Source organism: Nothobranchius furzeri, chromosome 12, assembly GCF_043380555.1.
Source record: "Nothobranchius furzeri strain GRZ-AD chromosome 12, NfurGRZ-RIMD1, whole genome shotgun sequence".
Lineage (NCBI taxonomy): Eukaryota > Metazoa > Chordata > Actinopteri > Cyprinodontiformes > Nothobranchiidae > Nothobranchius > Nothobranchius furzeri.
In genome coordinates this window covers 3,887,579-3,906,480 of record NC_091752.1, presented here as the reverse complement: position 1 = coordinate 3,906,480, position 18,902 = coordinate 3,887,579, and the positions used below count along the sequence as shown (strand labels likewise).

Sequence of the window (18,902 nt, the reverse complement as noted above, 5' to 3'; positions counted from 1 at the left end):
CCCGTGGTCAGGAAGTAGCTCGGCTCATGCGGCAATTGAGAAAAAAGAAGTGAAAGATGCACAAACTCCTACCCGCTCCCTGTGTCTCTCCTCTGTTCTGGTGGTGTTCTTGCAGCCGGGATGCCACACCGTCGACCCTGAGAACGCAAAGCCACTCTCCACTTACGCCGTTTTTATTTATGTCTCATTCTCAACTAAAGAAGAGTTATTATTGGATAAACTGCATGTGACCTGTCGCTTGCAGTTTTAATTTACCTCCTAACCGCTACTGGAGATCCTTCCTGCCAACAGCCGTTGTAATATACAACAACTCTTTGATGACTTGATTATTATTATTACTCTGAGCTACTACAGCAATCAATTTCCCTCTGGGATTAATAACATTTTTTTAATTGAATTGAAGACCCTGTGTCCACATATGTACACACTGACTTCTTGTACTTTAATATTTTATTATTTTATTATTATTTAAAGATATTGAGATATATGTTGACTTGAAGTTTTCTTTTTCTTTCTTTTATTTTTGGAAGTTTGTCAAACTTTTAGTACATTTTTTTCTCTCGTGTCGATGAGAGTTGACTAATCTGTCATGGCTAGAAGTTGTTTATAAATCACACCAAATACTAATTTAGATCTCAGGAGGTTAAATAAGATCATTTATGTTGAGATATGGTGTCGGCTAACTCCTGACTCACAACTGCAGAATAGAAGAGAAAATCTAATTCGCTTACCTTGCAGATACATCTCTTCTCCTTCTGTGAACATCTGGTTGCACCTGCTGCATCTCGCACAGCTGGGGTGGTAGTGCTTATCTCCTGCCTGGAAAACCCGGAGCACAAGACAAAAGTGGTGTCACAGCAGGATGAAGACCAGTGAAGCTGAGGTGGCACTTCCAGATGCTCCACCTGCTTCCTGCTGAGAAGAGAGTCTTTTAATAAATCCACTTGGGCTTTCTTCCACCAAGTACCTAACTTCTGAACAGAAAGAGTCTCCAAAAATGTCCATGCAGCAGTGTGCTGCTCATGTGCAAAAATGGCGGTCCGGCCAACACGCTTCAGGCATCAATGCTGTGCAGCTCTGCATAATGTAATCCCATAAAGGTATCTGGTATCTGACGGGTGGAGAGTTTAAACGTCCTTTTGCACCAATGTGGCACTTTGCATGCAGGGCGAACCGTTATGAGGCCTGTACTGCTTTAACCACAAGAGATAAACGCCCAAATGAAATGTAGGCTGCAGCATAACAACCTCCAGTGACACTGCAGCGAGCAAGCAGCCACTCGGAGATATGGAGCCTACAATTTGCATGGAGGGGGGGGGGTTAAGGAGTTTCCGACTTCAGTGCACTTTCCTCTCAGGGAAGATTCTCCTTGAGTTTATTTTTATGCTCAGATTCCTTGTAGCTTTGTTAATTATACTTAAATGAGGCCATTCAGCAGAGCAGCTGACGGTGTTTGCTCTGATTACGTTTCTGCTCCCACTGATCCACCGACTGCAGCTTTTTCCCCTTTTCCATAAAGGCCTGTATTAGTGCTGGATTACTGTCTGACAGGTAAATCCGTGCCTGACTGGATCGCCGACCGTAGCACCATCAGACTTGCTGGTGAAACAACTAAACATATGTCAAATAACTCTTTATAGAAAGGGTCAATGAAACCCAGAATTTCACGACATAAAGCACTAATAACACGGCAGGCGTGTGCAGGAAATGGGCTACAGGGGCCGCATTCACCAGGTCAAGCCACCTTTGAACCAGAAACAGCGGCAGAAGCGCCTGACCTGGGCTACAGAGAAGCAGCACTGGACTGGTGCTCAGTGGTCCAAAGTACTTTTTTCGGATGAAAGCAAATTTTGCACGTCATTCAGAAATCAAGGTGCCAGAGTCTGGAGGAAGACTGGGCAGAGGGGAATGCCAACATGCCTGAAGTCCAGTGTCAAGTACCCACAGTCAGTGATGGTCTGGGGTGCCATGTCAGCTGCTGGTGTTGGTCCACTGTGTTTTATCAAGGGCAGGGTCAATGCAGCTAGCTATCAGGAGATGTTGGAGCACTTCATGCTTCCATCTGCTGAAAAGCTTTATGGAGATGAAGATTTCATTTTTCAGCACGACCTGGCACCTTCTCGCAGTGCCAACACCACTGGTGAATGGTTTTCTGACCATGGTATTACTGTGCTCAACTGGCCTGCCAACTCTCCTGACCTGAACCCCGTAGAGAACCTGTGGGATATTGTGAAGAGAAAGTTGAGAGACGCAAGACCCAACACTCTGGATGAGCTTAAGGCCGCTATCGAAGCATCCTGGACCTCCATAACACCTCAGCAGTGCCACAGGCTGATTGCCTCCATGCCACGCCGCACTGAAGCAGTCATTTCTGCTAAAGGATTCCCGACCAAGTATTGAGTGCATAACTGAACATAATTATATGAAGGTTGACTTATTTTGTATTAAAAACACGTTTCTTTTATTGGTCGGATGAAATATGAAAATTTTTTGAGATAGGAATTTTGGGTTTTCATGAGCTGTACGCCAAAATCATCAATATTAGAAACAATAAAAGGCTTGAACTACTTCAGTTGTGTGTAATGAATCTAATATATATGAAAGTCTAATGTTTATCAGTACATTACAGACAATAATGAACTTTATCACAATATGCTAAGTTTTTGAGAAGGACCTGTATGTATATATATATATATATATATATATATATATATATATATATATATATATATATATATATATATATATACACATATATATATATATATATATATATATATATATGTATATATATATATATATATATATATATATATATATATATGTGTATATATATATATATATATATATATATATATATACATATATATATACACACACATATATATGTATATATATAGATATATATGTGTGTATATATATATACACATATATATATATATATATATATATATACACATATATATATATATATACATATATCTATCTATATATATATATATATATATATATATATATATATGTATACATATATATATATATATATATATATGTATACATATATATATATATATATGTATACATATATATATATATGTGTATATATATATATATATATATATATATATATATATATACACACACACACACACACACATACATATATACAGTTAATTATACTGAAAAGCTTGATTGTGCTGTGAGATGTGCAGTGAAGAGGTGAGGGTTAGGGTGTGTGCAAAATGTTTGAACTGACTGTAATTTTTATGTGCGAAAGCCGAGTTTCTAATCCATTTACTTTATTTTTTTATATGTAAAGCCCTTTGGGCTGCTTTTGTCGTGAAAGGTGCTCTACAAATTAAATTTATTTTGATATGATTTAATAACCACCAAGCATCAGACGATAATAGAGGGTGTTTTATGTAATAATTATATAATTTGTGAAAGCTCATGTGTACGTAGACGCTACTGTAATGACCAGAAATATCTGCAAAGAACTCGTATTTTGGATGATTACAGTCATGTCTAGAATCTTCTTGGCACGGCGCTGATGAGATTATGTCAGATTATAAAAGTACACGTTAAAGTTCAGGGCCTCGTTTATCAAGCTAGCTTACGCACAAAACGGGGTCGGAAAACTGCGTAAGCAACTTTCCACACAAACTTTGGGATTTATGAAAGAGAACTTAGCGGGAAAATGTGTGTAACTTTAAGCTGACTAAGGACCTGGCTTACACACATGTTGGACATGGAGAGCACCTGCAGTGCTGCTGCTGAGCAGGTACAATTATGAAATCCTTCAGCATTATCACTTGTACCGCTTCGTTTTCTCACAGAACAAGACCCCCCACATGCATACACGCGCGCACACACACACACGCGCACACACACACAGCCTGAAGCGCAGAATACGTAATGCAGAATATCAGCAGGGGGACAGATTGAGACAGAATGTCATGCGTCTGTGACAGTGTGTGTCCTGTCACTGTGACCCGATTGATCATGCGCCCTGGCTACTTGTACACGGGAGATCTCTGTTTGGGTGACTGGTCAGCGCGCGTGACTTTCACCCGGGAGTCTGGGGATCAAATCCTGATTGGATCATTTTTTTTATATCCGCCACAGATCTCTCTGAAGAACTCAGCATTGACGGCTTCAGCAACGCTGCGCCACTCCGTGGATTTTCTCTAATTTGTTTTGCAAAAGCACTTCCTTTCATTTCTCCACCTCACCCACAAGTACCTCAACTTCTGCTTCTGTGAAATTGCGCTTCCTCTATCTGCCTTGATCTGCAGTTGTGTTCGAAATGCTGCAACAGCCGGCTTATGTATATGCATGAGATCCACAAGGCACGTTGCATTGACCATTTATGGCAGTAAGTGGGCGTGGTGAGGGCGGGATGTGACTAAAAAGCAGCTGAGAAACATTCTCGTTAATCTCCGATGTATGAAGCGGAGATTGCGTACAGCTGTGTGTACTCCATGTTTGATAGATCACACACCTGCTTAAGTCCATTTTTTTTGCTGAGCTTAAGTACGGTTTCAGTAAGGATTCTATGCAATGTTTGATAAATGAGATCCCTGCTCCACACGTCACAGGAAGCATTGGACTGAACAGCAGTACGTCAAAAATGAATACAAGCTACTTTAACAGTTTTAAATCATTTTTTTTTTAACATTTTTCTTAAAGTCACAAACACATCATCAAATCTCGGAGCTTAGATGAGATGTCTCCTCATCCTGCTTTTATTTTGGTAGACCTTTATTTCATTTTACCATAATCTGAATTTTCTTTTTAGCTAAAAATTCAGTAATAATATCTAGATTTAGATTAAACTCTGTATTAATAAAAAAATGTGGATGCTATTGAATGTAATTATAAATATTTAAATTTATTTTGATACAAAAAGATTTTAATACATTTTTAGATGTTAAAAATATGGCTAAGTGTCAGTTCTGTGTTTTCTTACATCGGTACCTCGTTTCCTGCTGCCAAGTTTGAGCTATTTCTTCTAGTTTCAGTTTAAAAAAAATAAAAGTCTAAAATAAAACCTTTATATAAATATAACCTTTCTCAGTGGCCTAGTGGTAGAGTGTCCGCCCTGAGACTGGGAGATCAGGGGTTCGATTCCTGGTCGGGTCATACCAAAGACTTTGAAAAAATGGGACCCAATGCCTCCCTGCGTGACACTCAGCATTAAGGGGTTGGATTGGGGGGTTGAACCACCAAATAGTTCCCGAGCGCGGCTGTGTCTGTAGCTCACCGCTCCCCCAGGGGATGGGTCAAATGCGGAGAACAAATTTCGCACACACACCTGTGTGTGTGTGTGACACCTAATGGGACTTTAACTTTAACTTTAAAACTGTATCAAACGTACCTGATACAGGTTGGTTTGGAGATAAATGAGTATTTGTCTGCATTTGCATGTTGTGCACATGTCTTACCTCCAACACCTTTCCTGTAATGAACTGATGACACGCCTCACACTGGACTCCAAAATGGATCTGGTAGTCCTTTTCGCAGTAGGGGGCGCCATCCCTATGAGGAGAAAAATTTATTGAACCCGGCTGTTTATCAGGGTGCCCAGTCCTGGTCCTCAAGATCCCCATCCAGCATGTTTTAGTTGTTTCCCTGCTCCAACACACCTTATTCTGTGCTTTAGTCACCTGTTCAGCAGGTCGTAAAACTCTGCAGAAGTCCACCAATTACAACAAGCAAGGAGACCTCTAAAACGATGGATGGTGGTCCATGTGGACCAGGGTTGGACACCATTGATCTGATTATATTACTGAGTGTCGTAAACTTTATGTGAAGTTGAATACGACCAAACCGCTCACAGGAGCAGCAGCTTACTTGCTGATGTACTCTCCAGTCAGCACTTTGCTGCAGGCTTTACACTTAAAGCAGCCCAGATGCCACTGCCTGTCCAGCGCAAGAAGGGCCTGTCCGTTCTTTATGTCTCGGCCACATCCTGCACAGCCTAGGGGAGAAGAAACGTCACGGTTTAGCAGCAAATACCACGGCGTTTAAAGAAAGGTCAGTTCAGACCCTGGACACTAGATGGCGATAGAGCAATGCTCGATCTGTCCTCAGTCTGCACTAAAGGCCTCATCTGAGTGGGATCCTGAGGTTCTGTAAGAGCAAGATGTTGGTTTCTAAACAAACCTGCTACTTGTCATCTCTTGTTTAATAAAAGAGGGGGAAAGCAACACAAACCATGGGGGTGGGGTGGGCGGCACAGGGCTGTGGTAATGACATGAGCAGAATCAGCATGTCTTATTTATAGGTAACCTTGTCTAAAGACTCATCAGATGGCAACGAAGAAACCCGCAGGGAAGGGAGATGGGGTGCAATGCATTATTTATTACAGTCGGTCTTTTTTTGTGAAATCCACAAAGGAGATCTGTTCTTATGCCTGGTTTAAACCTGGTTACTACCTGCTTTACACCTGGTTACTACCTGGTTACCACCCTGTTTACACCTGGTTACTACCTGGTTACCACCCTGTTTACACCTGGTTACTACCTGATTTACACCCGGTTACCACCTGGTTGCCATCTGGTTTACACCCAGCTACTACCTGGTTACCACCTGGTTTACACCCGGTTACCACCCGGTTACCACCTGGTTTACATCCAGTTACTACCTGGTTACCACCCTGTTTACACCTGGTTACTACCTGATTTACACCCGGTTACCACCTGGTTACCATCTGGTTTACACCCAGTTACTACCTGGTTACCACCTGGTTTACACCCGGTTACCAACCGGTTACCACCTGGTTTACACCCAGTTACTACCTGGTTACCACCCTGATTACACCTGGTTACCACCTGGTGTAAACCCAGTTACCACTCAGTTTGCACTCAGGTTACCACTTGGTTACCACCTAGTTACCACCCGGTTTACACCTGGTTACCACCTGGTTACCATCTGGTTTACCCAGTTACTACCTGGTTACCACCTGGTTTACACCCGGTTACCACCCGGTTACCACCTGGTTTACACCCAGTTACTACCTGGTTACCACCCTGTTTACACCTGGTTACCACCTGGTGTAAACCCAGTTACCACTCAGTTTGCACTCGGGTTACCACTTGGTTACCACCTAGTTACCACCTGGTTTACACCTGGTTACCACCTGGTTACCATCTGGTTTACACCCGGTTACTACCTGGTTACCACCTGGTTTACACCCGGTTACCACCTGGTTTACACCCAGTTACTACCTGGTTACCACCCTATTTACACCTGGTTACCACCTGGTGTAAACCCAGTTACCACTCAGTTTGCACTCGGGTTATCACTTGGTTACCACCTAGTTACCACCCGGTTTACACCTGGTCACTATCTGGTTACCACTTGGTTACCACCTAGTTACCACCTGGTTTACACCTGGTTACCATCTGGTTTACACCCAATTACTTACTGGTTACCACCCTGTTTACACCTGGTTATTACCTGGTTTACACCCAGTTACTACCTGGTTACCACCTGGTTACCATCTGGTTTACACCCGGTTACTACCTGTTTACACCTGGTTACCACCTGGTGTAAACCCGGTTACCACTCAGTTTGCACTCGGGTTACCACTTGGTTACCACCTAGTTACCACCCGGTTTGCACCTGGTTACCACCTGGTTACTATCTGGTTTACACCTGGTTAACTCCCAGTTTACAGCTGTTACCACCTAGCTGGTTGGTTAAAAATAGTTTTTTTTACATTTGGTTCTGTTAGCAAAGTTCTGATGAAAGGGCTGGCACAGCTTCCATCTCCTTCTCCACAAAGGATCCTGTGCATTTTTACAGGAGGTTATAATGTTTTTGCCTTGTTCCTGCAAAATCCCTCATGAACCGCTGAATGGATTTTAATGAAACTCAGATATTCATCTGTAGGTGTATATCTGCTTCTAATTAACTTTTGGAGTAAATCCAATTCAAAATGGCCACCACAGCCAGTAAATCTTGGAAAAGTGAAATTAATAATAATAATTATTATTATTATTATAATAAAATATATAATATACCTACAGATAAACAATAACAAACACAGGTGTGGAGCTAAAATTAGGTGTGTAGTTCAGATTTCTCTCTGTGCCACACTTTGAGAGCTAACAAATAACAGTTGAAGCATAAATCATGAAAGGATTTAAACATAACCTTTTAATGTCCAAACCAAGTGAAGAATGCAATGGGAAATGTTTTTTGTGCATTTCTTTTGTTCATTTGGGATGTTCCAATTTAATGTAAGACAGTGTCCACGGAGGACAAGAGACTAAAATGTCCTCTGCCAGTGGTAGGTCTTTAAATGCTAACAGATATGTTATTATTTTTAACAGATTTAAATTTTAAAAGCTAATTTAGAGGTGTAACACTAGATCCTGATGTGCAACCAGCTGATGTAAAAAAGATAAAAAAAAAACAGCTAATTAAATTGCTATGAGTCATGAGAAGAGACCGCATCACACTATTGCCGGGTCCATTTCTTCTTCTGTGGTGCTGAACAGATAACGGATCTAATTCCATCTTTTAGTTCTTTTTGAAACACAGAACGGTTTTATTTACCTGCAATGTTTCGTTTGCGGCTGCAAACTTCGTCTGGCTGAGATTGAATTAGAATTTCAACACAGCAAGAACACACCAAAGATGTTTAAAGATAACGGATCTCCTGAAGCCCACATGGGCCAACATGAATAATTTAATCACATCTGTGTGCGTCTGACTGCCTGGAACCACTCAAACCACATTACCCTCAAAGAGGCATTTTAATTTGTGAACCCGTTGGGATTAATCCCACTTAACTAAACCGAGCTGAGCAGTTAACCATGATGGAAGAATCCAGGCTTGACCCGATCAAAAACTCAGCCACCATGAATCTCTCACACATTTTTGGGAAATGTCGGAACACTTTAAAAACACGTATTTTCCGTTCTTTCCAGTCCGCTGCAGCATTTTGTGAATTTGGCTTCCTTCCTGTGCTTTGTATGTGCACACAATAGCCACTTACTGCTGGAGCCCAGCACGTCCTTTGGTCCTGGAGACATGGGCTCGACGCAGTACTGACACAGACAGTCCTTCCCGTTGAAGGTCACCCTGTCACCAGCGGGGAACGGTCGTCTGAAAGAGACAGCCAACAGGACAGCGTGAGTTGTCGCCCCCTTGGCAAATGCTGCGGTTCATTAGTTGAGGGTTGCAGGTTATCTGATGGGGCTGAAGATGACGAGGCCCTGTGACGAAGACGTGTGTCAACGCTGTCAGCCTGAAGATCGTTACTCAGGAATGACATGCAACGTTCTACTGTAAGTTGTCAACTAGAAGTCCATCTCGACATCCGCCCGCGACCATTAATATGATGCAAATATTTTCACACATGAGAAAAAGAGCTGTTAAAAGGAGTTCAGATGTCTTAGATGGGCTCTAGCGGAACATTTACCTGTTTTAGACCTTGTTGAATAAGCTCAGTTTGAAGAAATGGACATTCTCAGTGATCGAACAAACCAGCTAAAGACTAGTAACGACTGAGTCAGTTAGGGTTAGTGTTTTAAACCATTTCCAAGCCGAAAAATGAATTTCAGTCAATGCAGATGTTATATAACATGGTTACTTGGGTAATATTATTGTGAAATTCCAGCCAGAAGGACTACAGGAACTGGTGTTGCAGCAAATATCCACAGAATTCTGAAGGTAAAAAGGCATGGAAGGGCTTTTGCAGTTTAAAAGATTTAAAAATGGTTTTTACTCGAAATAATTGGTCTTTGATGTCTGAGTTGTTTTATCAGAGGGAAAAAAACTCAGACTAGCCGTTAGCTCATCAATCTGGTTGAAGCGTTTTACATAACATGGGTCATAAACACAGCTATCTACAAAGGTAATATAATTATTAAAGCATTTCCATTAAAAGTTACATTTAAAAAATCCAAACTACAGCTGTGCTATTTATCCAAACTGCAATATCACTGTGTGAAATATCAAAGCTAAAAAGAAATGCATGAATTCAATAAAAATAATAAAAAATTTGTGACGTGATTTGCTTTTGCATGCCAATCTGACACCACAGGCCTTTTGCTGCTAAACCTGTTTGTCCCCCAGTTAGGGGACGCCCTGGCTCGAAGGGTTAAATGACATTAGCCAAAATGCTGTAACACACAGAAAACCAATGATGACAGAACACAAACTGAGGAGTAAGGAGAAATGTTTATAATGGTTATCTGAACTTTTCTGTGAGGCATGCATAAGAGGCTAAAAGTGTGTCCCAGTAGGTCTGTCAATTCCACAATCAACAAACAGAATTTTACAGGAGACTTTTGCAGTACATTACAAAACAGCGGGAAGGCAGCAACTGCCATCTAAAGGTTGGTTTAGGCTTGACAAATTTGCGAGGTCCGCACGGCTCCGTGCGGCCAAATTACATCATTTCAGCAACCACGCCCCTCCGCGCGGCCCAAAGTGTCCGCACTGCGCACCTAGGAATTTTTCTAACCACGCAGAGGGTGAGGTTAGCTCGTAGCGGTGGAGGTTCCTAAGTTCAGACATCTTTATGATTCGGTCTATAAAGATCACCGAGGTCAAAATATTGTTAATTGTTGTTACAGCCAAAAAGACAAGGACACAGTGAAAAAATGTCGTCAACAACAGTGATTTCTACTTCTATGGTGTAGTGCTGGATGCTTGTCGTAGAGCCCTGTGCTGCCCCCTACAGTCTGGGAGGATACTGGCTCACAGCGGAGACGAGCCGCAGAGGGTAGGGAGGAACCATGAACGTTCAGACGTGCTCCATTTTTACCAAAAGGTCAAATTAGTTTCTTATTGTTGCATTTATATGCAGCATGTTTAAAATATTAATAAACTACTTGCTGTTCTTGGGAAAAGTTTATTTAAAAGTATTTCAACCATATCTAACTCAGTTGCACTTTGTAACAGTCAAACAGAGCTTTTTCTCCTGCTGCTGCTTTTGCTGATGACACAGGTGTAACGTCACGAATGGCCTGATTTTAAGACTCACAGGTCAGATACACAGCCTGGGTCACCTTGCCCTGGCTACTACTCCAATCTGCAATAGAGTCCTTCACAGCAGACTTATAAAGCTTGGTTTATGCTTGACGCATTCACTTTCCGCGCTGTGATGCGGCTCGCGGCTGGAACACGCTTCACAACTCGCAGCATTTTATGGTTCGTGCGGCTCGTCTCTGCGGTGAGCCAATATTCTCCCATACTGTAGGGGGCAGCATGGAGCTCTACGGCATGCATCCAACACTACACCGTAGTAGAAGTAGAAATTACTGTTTACAACATGGCTTTCCAGCATTTTTAACAGCGTCCTCGTCTTTTCCGACAGTGCGAGCTATTTCTCTCCAAGAATTATTAACAGCATGTTGATCACGGTGATCTCTGAGAGCTGAATCATACAAATGTCTGTATTTACGAACCTCTGCCATACTAGTTCTTGCCGGTCCGCCATGTTTTTCCGCGTCCGTCCGTCCGCGTGGTTAGAAATTTTCCGAGGTGCACGTTGCGGAAATCTTGGGCCGTGCGGAGACGGGGTGGAGGGGCGTGGTTGTTAAAATGACGCAAAATGACGCAACTTCTCCGCTCTGAGCCATGCGGACCTCGCGGACGCGTCAAGCATAAACCAACCTTTACAGTCGTGCGACCACTCCTGTAATTTAGGGGTAATTTATATATCCATACATAAATATATATATACTATATATATATATATATATATATATATATATATATATATGCACATATATATACATTTATATATATATATATATATATGTATGTGTATATATATGCACACACACACACACACACACACACACACATATATATATATATATATATATATATATATATATATATATATATATATATATATATATATATACTGTATATGTACATTTCATTTGTCAATATGTTTGGTCACCTTAGGAATTAAAACATAAGCTGATAACAACAGCCTTTAATTCCTAGATATGTAGTTCATTAACCCTACACAGTGTTATATCTGATAGATGCAGGCAGCATACTGGGACCATTATTTCAATTTCAGGTGATTCGATCACTTTAATAAAGTCAAAATACAACCCAGAACACATTTGTGCTTTCTTTGAGACTGTGACAGTAGTGGTGGTTCAGCAGATGCCTTACTTGCATACGGTGCAGACGAAGCAGGCTGGGTGGTAGGTCTTGCCCAGGGCAGTGACAACTTCTCCCTCAACGAAATCCCCGCAGCCATTGCAGCGGGTGCCGTGCATCCGTTGGTAATCCAGCATGCACAGATACTCTCCATTCTTCATGAAGAAGCCTCCCTGGGCGAGGTCGCAGCCGCACACTGTTCAGAACTCACATTTAATTTGTTTCATCACACAAACACCAAATACCTCATGCCTCTTTGCCGAGAAAATGGTCATAAGATTTAACAGCTGTGTGTGGCGTTAAGGTGCGATGTGCACAACTTAAAACCAAAATACATCAACATGACTAGTGTTTAGGATGTCACTGGACAGGTTGACCTTAGATTTAAGCTCAGGAAACAGCCTGGATCTGTTTTTCTAAGATAACTCTGATTTAATACACAATGAAGAACTAATTTCCTTCAATTCAAACATAACGTTGTCATCTGTATAAACACGGAAATCTGGAAGCCAGTGCTTTTCATAAGCATTTAAAGAACGTGTAACAGAGAATTGTTTTCAAGGCCTTTGACTCCGTCTGACCTCAAACCTCATTTTTTAGTAGTAGGCTGATAATTCGGCTGATATTTGCCACTATTTAAATAATCGTTTATCAGCCATGACATCACATACTTAGTTGAATAAAAAGCAGACAACAGAAGACGCAGCAGATGTTACAGTGACCTCCCGAAGTCTAGATTTAAAGCCTAGATCAAGTTCTGAAGCAGCAGCGACAAACAAAGATCAGCATTGTCTGAAGACAAACGGTTTGGCCTGATATTAACTAAAAATGACCAAATGATGCATGTTTGAGAGTTGTACGTGCCAATAATTAATCCTAAATGGCCGGGACCGGTACTGAGGACAAAACTAATTAGGATTTTTGATTTCAGTACAAATCCATAACCAGCGTTAAATGCAGCTTTTCCACATCTAATCCTGCTCCTCAAAACCACAATTAACCTAAACCTATGATTAAGAATATTTCATAGAAACTCTATATACATTCAGTTTATATTTCCGGCAGCTCCGGATGAATTTCCAAATTTAATGGCTTCATAAAAATGCCGCAGTGAAGAGATGAAACGTTTCGATATTGGAGGCGTCGGGAGTGCATGATTCGTATGCAACGAGCCGGGTAAATCTTGGAGTTGAATGAAGAGAGTGAAGAAAAAAAATCAGATTTAATTGCATTAAGAATCAGCGATGATGAGATTTGCCTCTGAGCCAATAGAAAACCAGCTCTGGAGATTAGGTGGCGCCTGACTCAGACGTCCAGCCACATCCGCTCTGTCATCATCTAAACAATAAATTAGATCGCGAGAGTCAAATGAAGTCATTTCAGGAGGGATTTAACATGTATGCATTCATGTGAGGAGAAAAATAAATATGTCAAAAGATCATATTTGAGGGAAGGCGTCAGTTTAAGACTGGTCAGCCTCGTGAAATAAAATCTGAAGCAAGAGCAGGGTTGATGTAATTAAGCAGGCTTCACGATGCTCGTGGCATTCAGCGAAGAGCTAGAGCTGGTGCTAATCTCAGGGGTGGGCGGTTATTCTGAGCTCTTAGTGAAACAAAGCAAAACCCGAAATACTCGAATGCAGACGTTCATCAGAGCAAAGATCAAAGAGAAGCTTTTAGACGAGGAGCAGCGCGGTGCAGCGATTCCACGGTTTCACTAAATATCTGAGATCTAAAAACACAATTCTAAATCAGGCAAAGACAACCCGAGCTAAGACTATAGACCCTTTTACTACCTACGTCATCAAAAGTTGCGCGCGCAGCCTGGCAACGAGAGTGAAGGCTTCCTCATTCACACTCAATACTTAAACAGCGTTTTAAACCCTTTGTTTTGAAGTTCTGAGCACATAAAAATGTCGGGTTGTTGCGTGTACGGATGCCAGAGTCGCTTCTCTTCAAGCAGTGGACTGAAACTTTACAGAATTCCGAAGGGAGCGCATCCATTTCAACAAAATCGGAGGCGTCTGTGGCTGCAGGCCATCGAAAGGGTTGATGAAAACTGGACTGAAAACACGATCCGAAATGCTCGAGTTTGTAGCGCCCATTTTATATCAGGTAAGGTAATTATGTACTAAGATTACACCAGAAAGCTGGTTAACGTGTGTTCTATTAAATAAAGTAAGTTGCGTTTGCTGGTTTGCAAATGAAATTAACATTTCATTCTAGTTCATCTGTATTTTCCCACTGCATATTAGTATAAACTGTATTTCTCTAAAAATTAACACGATTGTACTCTGAGCACGCTAAAGAAAGAAACCTATGCTGTACTCACCCTGCCATGCAGGTACGTAGTTCTCTGGTTTGTTTACTATGACCCAAGCCTCGTACGTAGCAGTCTTGTGTCCTTGTCTTTGGCTAGGAAGGACTTCTGCCTTCAAGACGCAAAACTCAGAGTCTATGTCGTGATGTTTTACTTTCTGTACGTGGCCACAGACAACATAGTTGTATGCATCTAACGATTTGTATGCCCGTAGCTTCTCACGTGTGTACTTACTGGGTCTCTCCACTAAAAACGTATACATATCGGGCCACTGGATATCTGGCCACGCACCTACATCTTCCACCCATTCCGTAATGCCACAGGGATCCGGGAGTCTGTTGCCATTCGTTAAAGTGAGTTTAATAATATAACATTCAAGATTTGCCGGTGATAACCCCGCAGCGTAGCTTGATAAAGCCTGACACAACGCTGTTCTCTGTTGCCAAGCTGCGCGCGCATTCTCGCTGACGTCATGTTGTTTACAAACAGTAAAAGGGTCTATACAAGGCTTTAAAAATGTCCTTTATGAAGCAAGTGATTCATCGAACACCCAGACCAGATCACTACCAGAACAGCAGAGTTAAGAAGTTACTTCGATAGAACTTCGCTGACAACGTGGAGTTGACTAGAAGATCTCAAAAAGCAACATGTCATGCCTCTTTCTGAAGGGATTCATGAACAAAAGAACCAAAAACAACATCTAAAGCCCTGCAGGTCTTGGTCTGGCAAGGTGAGGGTCAAAGGTCATGATTCAGTAATAAAGAGATGAGGTAAAAATGGAGTCATGGGAGACATCCCAGGCCAGAGCTGTCGCTTACCAAAGACAACACAAATGGTAAATGGCCTGTATTTGATATAGCGCCTTCTAGAGTCCTGGAACCCCCCAAGGTGCTTTACAACACAATCAGTCATTCACCCATTCACACACACATTCACACACTGGTGGGGATGAGCTACGATGTAGCCACAGCTGCCCTGGGGCGCACTGACAGAGGCGAGGCTGCAGAGCACTGGCGCCACCGGTCCCTCCGACCACCACCAGCAGGCAAGGTGGGTTAAGTGTCTTGCCCAAGGACACAACGACAGCGACAGTCTGAGCGGGGCTCGAACCTGCAACCTTCCGATTACGGGGCGAGCGCTTAACTCCTGTGCCACCATCGCCCACACATTTCGGCTCACATTTTCTAAAAAGCATCTTGACTTGAGTTCCAGGAACGTTCTGAAAGGTGTGCGTCCCGTTCCATCTGGAGTCAAACTAACACCAAAATATCGCCATAGCAACAGTCAGACACGGTGGTGGTAGTGTTATGGTCTGGGGCTGCTCTGCTGCTTCGGGACCTCTAACCACTTCCTGATGGAGCCATGAATTCTGCTCTCTGGCAGAAATCCTGAAGAACATCATCTGACCTTTGACCTTAAACAGGTCATTCAGGCTGGAAACCCCTCTAAAGTAGCTGAATTCAAACTATTCTACATTTCTGCAGAGCCAGATCAGTTTGTATAACCATTAATGAATGAAACCATCATTTAAAGCTTTACTCAGGTCGTCTCGGTCCGATATTATAATTCGTTTTCTGATCTGAAACATTTTAGTGACACAAACAGCAAAAACAAGAAATCTTTGAGAACTGTGAAATTGGCTGCTGCTCAGACTTTGTTACACTTTAGATGAGCCATGGAAAACAAAAACAACACATAAAGGAAATGGAGCAAAAGAACTATGATATTTATTAAAAACACAACCGCTGTTTATTTTTGGCCTGAATGAAAAGGAACGAATGTGCTACCATTGCAGCAACATCACATTAGCAATGAATTTTAAAGCCTCACACTTCAGCGGCAAATGTTCACACAACTCCCACATTTTAAGAGATGTCCAAGCTGTCTGCAGGTTCATGTTTAAACTGTAAACACATCACTTATTCATCAGTCAGCATCGGTTACATTACTTATCTAAAAAAAATAGGATAAACTAAATATTTGAGCTCAAAAAAGGCCCACTCCCTAGTTTTTTATGCATTGTGGTGCAGGGTGTGTTTTAATAATGAGTCTTATTTTTAGACACGGGGGTAACGTACCTTTACAGGTGAAGCATTTAAGGTGGAAGTGCTTGTTCTGCACCCGGAGCACCTCGCCCTTACATGGCTCCTTACACTTGTAGCACTGGATCAGGGGCTTCTCGTTCGAGTGTTGGTGTGCGTCCTGTGTGTGAGCCACTGCGGGACAGAAGAAGTCAGTTATTGGTGCTGAACGCCAACGTTGACGTTCTTCTGAGAAAAACTTAAATCTGCTGCAGATGAAAACCCAGCTGCTCTGAATCCGTCATGATAAAAAAAAAAACGAGCGAGACACAGAGCAACTTGGGGTTCGTTCACGGCCAGACGGGCTCTCCAGAGACAAACTAAATATAGCCGGTCTTGATCAGCAGAGGACAGTCAAACTGCAAAGGAAAGCTTAGGAAATCACACCAAAAAAGGATATAGATACAATCTTTTATTCTTAAAGAAACACACATTTTAGAGTTAAATCTTATTCACGCTTAGTTTGTCTTCCCTGTGTTGAATTTGTTGACATTTGTCCGGTTAAAAATGGAAATGGAAAAAACCACAAAGCTATGTCATAATTTGGCTCATTAAGATTTCCAATCCTCCTTTTTACAGTAAATAAATGGTGCTTAGCTCAAGTATGAAGATATTACAATATGATATGTCAGACTTTATGGAAACTATACAAAAATTATATAAAATGAGTTAAATATCTTCTGGGGAACATAGTTTCTGTAAGACAAGACAAAGAGTAAGACTGAAAGATGAAAATGACAAAGGCTAAAGGTATGCTAATGCTACTATGCTAACATTAGAAACTAACTAAAAGAACTTGCAAATTGTTTGGTCAAATCCACACTTATAGAAGGAGGTGGAGTGTACAGTCGGTAAAGACGGCTCTCCCTTGCCCCACCTCCAACATGCCTACATCTAAATAGGCTAGGTTATCCAGAGTTATCTCTGTAGTTATGCTGCTATAGGCTTAGACTGCTGGAGGATACACTGGCCACTTTTCACACTCTACTGCTTTCTTCTACAATCTGCTCTTTAACTGTATTATTTCCTGCTATTTCAGCTGTTAACTTTATTTTCTCTAAGTGTTTTTCTCCCCAGAAGAAGCTACAACGATGTTCTGCTGAGCTGTGGTGGCCTCATGGAGGGGGCCATCGGCTAGCACACTGCTGCTAACCACTTAAACATTCTCCCTCTCCTGATAATAACTATTTACTTTCCTTGACGTTGGATGTGCTACTGCTAGTTTATCCATTTCATTATAGATTCAGTAGAATAAATACAATAAAGTTTATCTTTCACCAAATAGAATATTTACTAAGAAATCACAATGTAACGTGTGCGTGCGTGTGTGTGTGTGTGTAAAGCAGATTTCATCCTAAAATTCAATTCAAAGATACTTTATTAATCCCAGAGGGAAATTAGAGTTTCAGTACACACAATTCAGAGATCAGACAGGGGCAAGACACGTGACAAGAATTGGTGCCTGTGGTCATTCGCAACCCGAGTCGCGCTACCTCAATAGAGATAAGAGGGTTACATGAGGATTGGCTCAGGTGGAGGGAAAAAAAGGCCCTTCAGAGTTACCCTCCACCGGGAGGGCAGCTTTGCTCTGCAAAAAAAAAAAAAAAAAAAGGCTCAAATCTTCAAAATTTGTGCACTGGGTGGCAGTTTGTTTACAACAAATTCAATGGTTATTTACAAGTGTGAATGCGACAACAAAATATAGCACTTTAAAGGTGTGGTCGACTGAAAAAACATTTTTAATGATTATTTTTAAAGATAAATCAGTCACACTGAGTTTTTCATGGAGGCTGAACATGAAAATAGTCTCCTACACCTATCTCCTGCATTAGCTTCTGATAGAAAACAGACGGTGAAACTAAAGGATCAGAAAAGCCTGACAGATCTACATCACACTGTCACTAAACACTCATGGACTCACCCATCTTGATTCACGACGGGGAAGGCTGTTGTTGGTTTAGTGTCCGGGAAACAGTAGAGAACATCTTCGGCTAGTAGAAGCTAACCGTTAGCATTAGCAACTCCACCACACAGCCAAACTACTCCAGGCTTGTGTTAGGCTAACCCGTGTTGAGCTAAAGCATCAATGTTGCTAAGTAAACCGAGTCAGCGGTAGAGCCAAATTGCTGTAAACCAATCAGAGTTCAGATGTCCAAATATCAGGAAGAAAGACTCCAAATCCTGCTGTCTGAAGCTCCTTTCTCCTCTGATCTGGCAGTCTTTTAGATCAGTGGTTCCCAAACTTATTTAGCCGTGCACCCCCTTCTATGTCCCGACCATGTCGACGAACCCCCCAGCCCCACTTCAGGGCATGGCTATACATATATATATATATATATATATGTATATGTATATATATAT

The 18,902-nt window shown here is 41.7% G+C and overlaps 1 protein-coding gene across 12 annotated transcripts in view; it reads right to left on the bottom strand.

The window, feature by feature from the left end:
* Window positions 1-18,902, bottom strand: part of LOC107375405 (actin-binding LIM protein 1) — a 69,702-nt gene that overhangs the window by 24,757 nt on the left and 26,043 nt on the right. For all 12 annotated transcript variants that reach the window (XR_011515636.1, XR_011515637.1, XR_011515633.1 and 9 more), the window contains 7 exons: window positions 16,539-16,676; window positions 12,154-12,337; window positions 9,008-9,117; window positions 5,854-5,980; window positions 5,445-5,538; window positions 732-819; window positions 73-137 (listed from right to left, as the gene is read on the bottom strand). Coding sequence is in view for 2 of the 12 variants with exons in the window: in XM_070542156.1 (XP_070398257.1) it covers window positions 73-137; window positions 732-819; window positions 5,445-5,538; window positions 5,854-5,980; window positions 9,008-9,117; window positions 12,154-12,337; window positions 16,539-16,676 (806 nt within the window). In the remaining 10 variants the exon portion in view is untranslated. The remainder of the gene's footprint in view (window positions 1-72; window positions 138-731; window positions 820-5,444; window positions 5,539-5,853; window positions 5,981-9,007; window positions 9,118-12,153; window positions 12,338-16,538; window positions 16,677-18,902) is intronic.